At 48.2% G+C, this 9,642-nt stretch overlaps 1 protein-coding gene across 2 annotated transcripts; it reads right to left on the bottom strand.

The window, feature by feature from the left end:
* Positions 1 to 2,993: 2,993 nt before the first annotated feature.
* On the bottom strand, positions 2,994 to 8,321 carry LOC142684100 (histone H3-like centromeric protein A). Of its 2 annotated transcripts, none has more exons than XM_075847487.1 (5): positions 8,128 to 8,321; positions 5,910 to 6,011; positions 4,061 to 4,197; positions 3,915 to 3,992; positions 2,994 to 3,615 (listed from the first exon to the last, which is right to left on the bottom strand). In XM_075847487.1, the coding sequence occupies exons 2-5, from the start codon at positions 5,992 to 5,994 to the stop codon at positions 3,484 to 3,486; spliced, it is 432 nt and encodes a 143-aa protein (XP_075703602.1). In that variant the 5' UTR covers positions 5,995 to 6,011; positions 8,128 to 8,321; the 3' UTR covers positions 2,994 to 3,483. The 2 variants fall into 2 exon arrangements, with proteins under 2 accessions (XP_075703602.1, XP_075703603.1); XM_075847488.1 differs by having other exon boundaries at positions 5,910 to 6,008.
* Positions 8,322 to 9,642: the final 1,321 nt, after the last annotated feature.

The raw sequence follows: 9,642 nt of genomic DNA, 5'->3' as shown, positions 1-9,642 counted from the left end.
TGGCATTTTGCGCATGCAAAAGGTCCATAACAGCTCCGTGTGTCAGCAGCGTATGAAGCGCGGCTGCGTGAGTTTTGCGCAGCCGCCATCATTATGACACTCTGTTTGTATGTTTGTAGCACGTGGTGCTTTTCTGTTTTCATTCATAGTTTATACTGCTGTGGAAGTGCTGGGTGTGATTTTCATGCTCCCATTGACTTCAATGGGTGCGTGATGCGCCAACCACGCACAAATATAGGACATGTCGTGAGTTTTACGCAGCGGACACACGCTGCGTGAAAATCACTGACGGTCTGCACGGCCCCATAGACTAACATAGGTCCGTGCGAGGCGCGTGAAAATCACGCACGTTGCACAGACGTATTACACGTTCGTCTGAATAAGCCCTAACAATAAGGCCCAGTTCACAGAGTTTTTGGGCCTTGATATTGACTCGGACACTGCGTCAGAATCAGCACCAAAAAACTTCCAAAACCGCCTCCCATTGATTTAATCTGAAATCAATGGGAGCCAGTCGCGGAAAAAAGAAAAAGCAGCAAGTCCTTTCTTGCCGCGGTTCCGCCTCTGACCTCCCATCGAAATCAATGGGAGGCAGAAAATTCATTTTTCGCTGCGTTTTTTGTCTGCTGTCCTCAATCGGCGCGGGCAAAAAACGCAGCAAAAAACGCGGCAAGATAGTGTGGGCAACTCAAAATCTGCCTCAAAATTCTTTAAGGAATTTTGAGGCAGATTTTTTTTTGCCTGCAAAATACTGTGTGAACAGGGCCATACATAAACAGCACTTTGAGATAATTTACTCACCGTGTCAGAAGAGCTGCTCCCACTCCAGTCCTCTTCCGGCGATGTCTTCCAGGCGAGGTCTTCGGTCCAGACGTCCAGTCCTTCACCTCCAGCCAGGCTCCAGGTAAGTTTTGTCCATGTGTGACCGTGGCTGCGCGAACTTCGTTCGCGGGTGCGCGCACCGGCGGTCTCGAGTGCGGCCGTTCGTGGGTGCGCGCTCGTGACTGCGCATGCGCGGGAGTTTCCTTGTGCGCGCGATCGGTCGCGCGCGGGCGGTTTGACGGTCCCCCCATAGGGAGGGGGCCCGCAGCAGCTCACGACATTCTTTTGGTGAAAAAAACGGGCCCCATTGCAGGGGCCCGTTTTTTCCTACCAAAAGAATGTCACGGCAGTTGCCCGGCCACCCTTTCAGTTAGGTTTGGCCGGGCCCTTCACACCAGTACCCCTAATACCCCCCTGATGGCGGCCCTGGCTGCGTGGAGAAGAGCGTTCCCAGCCAGAGGGTCTCCCGGACGCGTCCCAATGGCAGGCGTTACAGTTGACTCATTACTTGTCAAGACTGCCTACACCGGCTTCCTATGACCGAGCTCTATCTTCCTTTGAAACTATGTGTTCTCAAACGGGGCATGTGAGACGGGCCCTGTCCAGTCTTTACTGCGTGCTGCTCACTCCTGCTGAGGATTTCATCCCACCATATATTACGAAATGGGAAAGAGATCTTCAGATTACTCTAACACAAGAGCAAAGGGAAAAGATCATGCTCCTCACACATAAGGCGTCTATTAGTAACGCCTATCAGGAAACCAGTTTTAAAATACTATCCCGTTGGTACAGAGTCCCACATGTGCTACATAAAATGTTCCCGGATGTTTCTCCTTTATGTTGGCGATGCGGCAGAGAAGAGGGAACGCTTTTACATATATTCTGGAGCTGTGAGAACCTTCGCACCTATTGGTCAGAGGTTCAAGATATCATTCTGGAGATCACAGGAATCTCGCTGGGAGATGATCCGGCATGGATTTTGCTGCACCACCACGATATACCTGTGGGGCGCTACAGGAAGATGTTAGTGAGACATTTGCTGAACGCAGCTAAGGCTTGTATTCTCGGGGGGTTGGAGATCCTCTGAGCCTCCTGTGACTAGACAATGGCTGGAGCGCAATCACGAAATTCGGAGAATGGAGGAGTTGCTCCATTCCGCACCCGAACGAGCAACACAGTTTCAGAAAACCTGGTTCTATTGGTTTGACTTCTGCAAGTCGGGCAGATACAAGAGGGCCATGGGTGAACTGATTAGTGGAGAACCAGGGAGCTCTTGAGTTCTCTCTGGTCTGTGATGTGCTGTGGGGGGGGGGGAGAGTGAGGGGAGAACATCTCCCCTTCTCCCTCTTAAGATTTTCCCTATACCCCCCCCCTTCCTTTTGTCCTTCTACCCTTCGTTTGCTTCCCTATTTGAATCAATCGTTACTAAGAATTGACTGAGATGTGGGTGATGGAGGGGCGGATGAGGGTGTAATGCTGGTATTCCTGTCTTGCTATACTAATGCTTGTAGTGTATTGATGGTACTATGTTGGGAGGACTTTGATTGCATATTTACTTATTGTTGTTGAAATATAGGTTGAAATGATCGGCCCTCATGGGCTTTTTCTGTACCCATGTCACCCCCTTTTCTTTTTCTGTATCCCCATTTCTTTTCTTGAAAATAAAAAACAAAAAAAACAAAGGAGGAAACCCAGCGTCTGGTGATGTCCATGGGTTCCAGACTTCAGGCCATCATTGCCTGCAAAGGATTCTCTACAAAGTATTAAAAAAAACATTTATGGTAATGTTAATTTGTCCAATCACTTTTGATCACCTAAAATGAGGAGGTTGTGTAGAAAAATGGTGGCAATTCCTAAACTTTTCACAGGAGATTTTTGTTTAACCCCTTGAAATAAACCTGAAAGTTTCAACTTCAATTGCATCTCAGTTGTTTCATTTCAAATCCAATGTGGTGGCAGCAAAACCCAAATCATGAAGATTGTGTCACTGCCCAAATAATTCTGGACCCAACCCACACACCCACCCACACAGCAAACACTCTGAACAAGCATAGCTGCAGTGTAAAGAATGGGGGTGGGACAGAGCAAGAGTATTGAACTACAGCGAAGCTGGAGTCATTGATCATATCCAAGCCCTTATGAAGATTAGTCTAAAATGATGAAGATCAAAGTTATAATATACATTTTTTTTTTATTTGAAAAAATTAACAAATCTTCACAGAATAAAAACAGGAAGCGGATCATAAACTCAGCAGAACAATTAGAAGGTCGGCCAGATCAGGTTTCATTAGCGGTTGTGTCCAGCGTCTTTGTTAGCGGTTTTGTCCAGCAGTGCCGCCTTGTGGTCATTTTCTGTGCTACATCCTGGACCCCTATAACCCATTACATAGCTGGACAGAAAAACGACTGCACTACCACCCTGCAAACTGCAGTGGCAGCCATATTGGTTGTAACAACTTTCCCATGAACAGATAAAACAAAGAAAAAACCTCCACTGTAACCAGTGTCAGGAGGGGGCGCTAAAGCCGGTTTACTCTTCCAAACTGGATCTTTTATGCAATGGCAAAACTTGTATTTCCCAATAGATTTTCTCCATTAATATAAAACTATTTACACGTGATCATTCTTCATCAAATCTTGAGAGATAAAACGGCAGCGTTATCACAGTTCATACGGGATGCCTCGGATTCTCCGTGCGAGCTGCATGTCCTTCACAAAGAGAGTGCCCCTATTGGCCTGGTGACTGAAGAGGTAAGAATCTTCAAAGAGACTCACGAGGAAGTCCTCAGCTGACTGTGGATACAGAAGAGCATTAGTCCCTCTTAAAGTGACAGCACTCCCGGTATAATTTACTACACAGCTCGAAGGACTGATCAGATTTCACTTTTATGAGCTGTTAGCTAGAGTGATGGTGGGGGGGGTCTGGCCTCTGGAACTCCCACAATGCATCACAACCCCTATGCAAATGTCCCGCTAGGGCATATGGATGTGTTAGAGGGGGCGGGGGCTGAGTAGTGAACCACTGCAAAGAGCAGCTCCCTCTCTGGTTGACCCATGCGTTACATGGACAGTGCATTGTATGAGATACTGACCTCTTGTAGCGCCATAAGTGCGGTGCTTTGCCAGTAGTAAAACACGCCGCGGGAATACTTCAGGCAGATCTCTCTCACCTGCAAGAATAAAAGGGGAATATCACCGACAATAAAGAGGAGCAGCCGCAGAGGACACATCCACTCACCAGGCGGAAAAACTGGGTTTTCTGAATGAGCAGATTGGTTGATTTTTGGTACTTTCTTATTTCCATCAGCGCACGGGCTCCTGGGCGGTAACGTCTTCTTCGTTGCGTGCTCGGTCTGTGACTTGTTTCCCCTCTACCTGTAAGAAAGAAATCCATAATCACAGCTGAAAATGAATCTCCCGCTACATGGAAATTCACTGTCTGGCCGGGGTCACACGTAGGGTAAACACGGCGGATTTTCTGCAACGGATTTCATTGCGGAAACTCCACAGCGTAATACATAAGCAGAAGAGTGGAGGAGATTCAAACAAATCTCATCCAGACGCAGCGGAAAAAAACCGCCAAACTTACCCAGATCTCTCTGCTCCTGCGTTCAACCCGGCCTCCAGGGATGATGTCTCATCCCATATGACTGCTGCAGAACATCAGAGGGACACGTCACCATGGCTACGGGTAAGTATGGGTTTTTTTGGTTTTTTTCTACCTTCTATGGACATTCCAGCCGAAAAACTGCAGTTTTTCAGCCAGAATTACCTCCGGAGCCCAGGGCCAATACACTGTGTACTTTTACGCCGCGTATCTGCCCTGTGTGAACATGGCCTATTACCTTAATGTCCCCCAAGGAACATCAGGTAAACAGATTTAAAACAGAACATGCTACCTGCAGCCACCACTAGAGGGAGCTCATTGTATATGGTTGTACATTGAACTTGGTAACAAAACAGTATGCAGTGAGCTCCCTCTAGTGGTGGCTGCAGGGAGACAAAATTATACCATGTAACTGTCTACGCAGGAGATTTAGAGCTCCGTTTCAGAAAACTGTGCTCACACTGCTGTAAAACGACATTAAGAAATTAATCAGCACAGAATGTTGGACCTAAAAAGGATATAAATGTGGACGTTCAAATTTTAGATACTCTTCTATGACTGATAATTTGGGGTCCATCAAGTCCCATTGATACCTGATTAAAGGGGTTGTACCACGAAAATAATTTTTCACCTATCCACAAGATAGGTGATAAATGCCGGATCGCTGCGGGTTGTTAACAAGAGTGCGGGTCCCAGAGTGGTGGTCACTCAAGTCATTCTCTATGGCAGTGGTCCCCAACCTATTTTGCACCGAGGACCGGTTTGATGCAAGAACATTTTTGCGGGGACTGGCGGGGGGGTGGGGGGGTGGGTGGAGAGGTTAGGGTCAGTTCACACATTGCGTAAATACGGCGTATACCTGTATTATAATGCGGAAAAATCGGCAGCATAATACAGTAGCAGCAAAGTGGATGAGATAAAACACGTCTCATCCACACGCTGCATAAACGGAGTAGAAAAAAGGCTCAGAAATTGACGTCACAACATCGCGCCTGCCTGCGCGGAGCCGCTCACGGCAGAGTGCATAATTGGGCAAAGAGCAGTCAAACTTGACTATTTCCGTCGATCACATAGGGAATGAATAGAGCGGTCGGACTGCAGGTTGGAAATTCTTAGATCCCTCATTTCATAATATATCTTCATGGGTGTGAGCTGTGTTCTCAGATTCCCTTCCCAGGGCCATATAGTAACGTGCTTCCTGCAACCACCACTAGGGGGAGACAATTGTGCACATGCATACAGCTCCTGTTGTGCCTATACAAATCAGTCCTCAGTTTGCTCCCCCTAGTGGCGGCCTTGTGCTACAGAAATTTCTGTATGTAACAGATTTTTACCTGCATAGAAACGAACCCTCTAAGATATAAAGCTGAGAAACGGACTACAATCTAGTATTACACGACCCGAGGTTATCTGGAATTCATTTTTAAAATAAAATATATAATGAGAGTGATAAGATGATCAAGGTGCAACTTTCTCTTACTTGGCGGAGATTGAGGAGGAGCTGCAGGTTTCTTCTGCGGCTGTGCCGACTTCCTGCGGGACGAGCTTTTCTGGGGTGGTTTCATGATGATGTAAAACGCTGCTGAGAGTCATACAATCAGTTAAGCGGATAAGAGACGGTGACAATTCAGCAGAATCACAGGTGACGTAGGATAAACTGAGCGGTTTTATACTGACTGATGCCACCAATGCAAGTGACAAGAAAGTGATGACATTGACGGTGAAGATATGAGATTGCCGGATGTCAGTAATTAACGCACGCTGCATCAATGAATACAATAGATCCTCGCGGCATCAATTACCAGAACAGCGACATCAATGATCTATTTAATAATGCGGCAACAGAAGAGCTACCCGCAGCAGATCCCGCAAGCAATGGGAAGATGTTTGCAGACGTAATGGAGCCGTCTTTTCAGGCGTGATTCGAGGCGTAAAACGCCTGAAAATAGGTCGTGTGCACAGAACCTTACAGAGAATCCGTAATCCAGACAAAGGTGGGAAATTTAAAACTGGAGCAAAGGAAAAGTGGAGCAGTCGTCATGGAAATGAAAGGCCGCAGCTGGAGGACGATGAGCTGCAACAATGCAGTACAAATATACAGAAATAAAACATCTAATAATCCATATGATCTCTAGACACGCAGCAGCGAAAATGTACCGTCAGCCCCCCACTCACAGTAATGACCGTCAGCCCCCCCACTCCCAGTAATGACCGTCAGCCCCCACTCCCAGTAATGACCGTCAGCCCCCCACTCCCAGTAATGACGTCAGCCCACCCACTCCCAGTAATGACCGTCAGCCCCCCACTCCCAGTAATGACCGTCAGCCCCCCCACTCCCAGTAATGACCGTCAGCCCCCCCACTCCCAGTAATGACCGTCAGCCCCCCCACTCCCAGTAATGTCCGTCAGCCCCCCCACTCCCAGTAATGACCGTCAGCCCCCCACTCCCAGTAATGACCGTCAGCCCCCCACTCCCAGTAATGACCGTCAGCCCCCCCACTCCCAGTAATGACCGTCAGCCCCCCACTCACAGTAATGACCGTCAGCCCCCCCACTCCCAGTAATGACCGTCAGCCCCCCACTCACAGTAATGACCGTCAGCCCCCCACTCACAGTAATGACCGTCAGCCCCCCCACTCCCAGTAATGACCGTCAGCCCCCCCACTCACAGTAATGACCGTCAGCCCCCCACTCCCAGTAATGACCGTCAGCCCCCCACACACAGTACTGACCGTCAGCCCCCCCACTCCCAGTAATGACCGTCAGCCCCCCACTCACAGTAATGACCGTCAGCCCCCCACTCCCAGTAATGACCGTCAGCCCCCCCACTCCCAGTAATGACCGTCAGCCCCCCCACTCCCAGTAATGACCGTCAGCCCCCCACTCCCAGTAATGACCGTCAGCCCCCCACTCCCAGTAATGACCGTCAGCCCCCCACTCACAGTAATGACCGTCAGCCCCCCACTCACATTATAATGACCCCTCAGTAAAGCCACCATCAGCCTCCGTCCCCCCAGTAAAATGACCATCAGCCCCCTCCAGTAAAGCCACCATCAGCCTCAGTCCCCCCGCCCCCCGATAAAATAACCATCTGCCCCTCTAGTAAAGGGACCATCACAGACAGAAAGTGTGCTTACCCCTGGGGAAGGAATAAATAAGGAGGTATAAGAACAACAACTCCCAGCATGTCCAGGATGTTATGTGATATCAGAGAAAGTTTACAGGAGGAGGTATAAGAGGAGAGGACTACAACTCCCAGCATGTCCAGACTTAGTATGGGATATCAGAGGACATTACAGGGAGGAGGTATAAGAGAAGAGGACTACAACTCCCAGCATGTCCAGACTTAGTATGGGATATCAGAGGACATTACAGGGAGGAGGTATAAGAGGAGAGGACTACAACTCCCAGCATGTCCAGGACGTTATTATGGGATATCAGAGGACATTACAGGGAGAAGGTAGAAGAGGACTACAACTCCCAGCATGTCCAGGACGTTATTATGGGATATCAGAGGACATTACAGGGAGGAGGTAGAAGAGGAGAGGACTACAACTCCCAGCATGTCCAGGCTGTTATTATGGGATATCAGAGGACATTACAGGGAGGAGGTATAAGAGGAGAGAACTACAACTACCCACATTCCCCTGGCTCCATTTCTCACACAACTGCTAAGAAAGTAAAGAAAACCCACTTACCCTGCCCAGTGTTAATGGCTCCTCTCCCTCCGTCAGGCTTCTAGTGGGAAGCGGTGGGCGGTGCTTGTAACAGACGTCCGCGCGTCACGTCTGCTACAACGTCGGGGGCGGAGCTTGTAGCAAAAAAAATAAAAAAAATTTAAAAAAAAATTGTGATTTTTTTTTTTTTTGCCGTGGTTGAGCCGCGGCACCCCTGAACAGCTCTCGGCACCCCGGTTGGGAACCACTGGTATAGATTATATAATAGCCCCAAAATATAAAAGCCAAGAAAAACCAAAAGGCTCCCGCACTGCGTTCTTCCAGGTTATGTATCGCCCCCTTGTGGCTAATAGAAGAAGTACACCAAATGTTCAAACCATCGCTAAAGCCAACAAAACTATATCCTGATGTTTGATCTCCCACAATCTATAATAATTATAATACACGATCACCGCGCGGTCTCAATGACGTCATCAAGACCTCGGCTGTAAAGAAAAGCCTGTTTATACCCCTGGGTTCCAGGATGGGTCTATTTTAGGCTCGATGGGTTTCTATCAAGTTCTATAGAAAATGCTTAGAAACGTTGTGATATAAAAAAAAAAACTTTTATTGACATTAAGACCCCTTTACCAATGCCGATAATCATACGAGCGCTTGTTTTCGATCACGGGCAGCGACGATCAGACGATAAACTGCACTCATTGGTCAGCTGATCACATCTTTTATGCGTCCCAAAAAATCCTCGTTGTCCACAGCGTACAAACAGGGGATGTGCTGCCGACAATACGTAAACTGTACGAGCACGGACCATCGTATTAACCATCGCTTATCCCTGTACAGCGTGCGTCGGCTCGTGTAAATGAGCGCCGACTCACTGGATACATCGTTGATCGTGCAAGTTCCATCTAGTGAAAAACTGTAAACAGGGAGGAGGGGGATGCAGCTGCAGTTTCTTATGCCCCACGCACGCGACCCTATTTTTCATCAGTAATTACAGCAGGGACTCTCCCAAGAAGTCTATGGGCGCTTCCGTAAATATGGGCGGCTATGGATACGCATCCGTACTCTGACCGTATTTATGCTACGCACAGCTTACATATATCCTGATGTACTCCGCCCAGCTTACATATACCCTGATGTACTCCGCACAGCTTACATATACCCTGATGTACTCCGCACAGCTTACATATACCCTGATGTACTCCGCACAGCTTACATATACCCTGATGTACTCCGCACAGCTTACATATATCCTGATGTACTCCGCACAGCTTACATATACACTGATGTACTCCGCCCAGCTTACATATACCCTGATGTACTCCGCCCAGCTTACATATACCCTGATGTACTCCGCACAGCTTACATATACCCTGATGTACTCCGCACAGCTTACATATACCCTGATGTACTCCGCACAGCTTACATATACCCTGATGTACTCCGCCCAGCTTACATATATCCTGATGTACTCCGCGCATATTACATATACCCTGATGTACTCCGCCCAGTTTACATATATCCTGATGCACTCCA

This window comes from Rhinoderma darwinii (assembly GCF_050947455.1).
Source record: "Rhinoderma darwinii isolate aRhiDar2 chromosome 4 unlocalized genomic scaffold, aRhiDar2.hap1 SUPER_4_unloc_7, whole genome shotgun sequence".
Lineage (NCBI taxonomy): Eukaryota > Metazoa > Chordata > Amphibia > Anura > Rhinodermatidae > Rhinoderma > Rhinoderma darwinii.
The sequence above is the reverse complement of the archived record's forward strand: the minus strand, read 5'-3'. Positions and strand labels throughout refer to the sequence as shown.

Bases quoted from the DNA above. Each gene is read 5' to 3' on its own strand.
- LOC142684100 (XM_075847487.1), bottom strand. From the start codon at position 5,994: ATGAAACCACCCCAGAAAAGCTCGTCCCGCAGGAAGTCGGCACAGCCG. The intron at 3,993-4,060 runs GTGAGTGGATGT...TTATTCTTGCAG, and splicing joins AAACCCAGTTTTTCCGCCTG to GTGAGAGAGATCTGCCTGAA. The intron at 3,616-3,914 runs GTCAGTATCTCA...CTGTATCCACAG, and splicing joins CACTTATGGCGCTACAAGAG to TCAGCTGAGGACTTCCTCGT.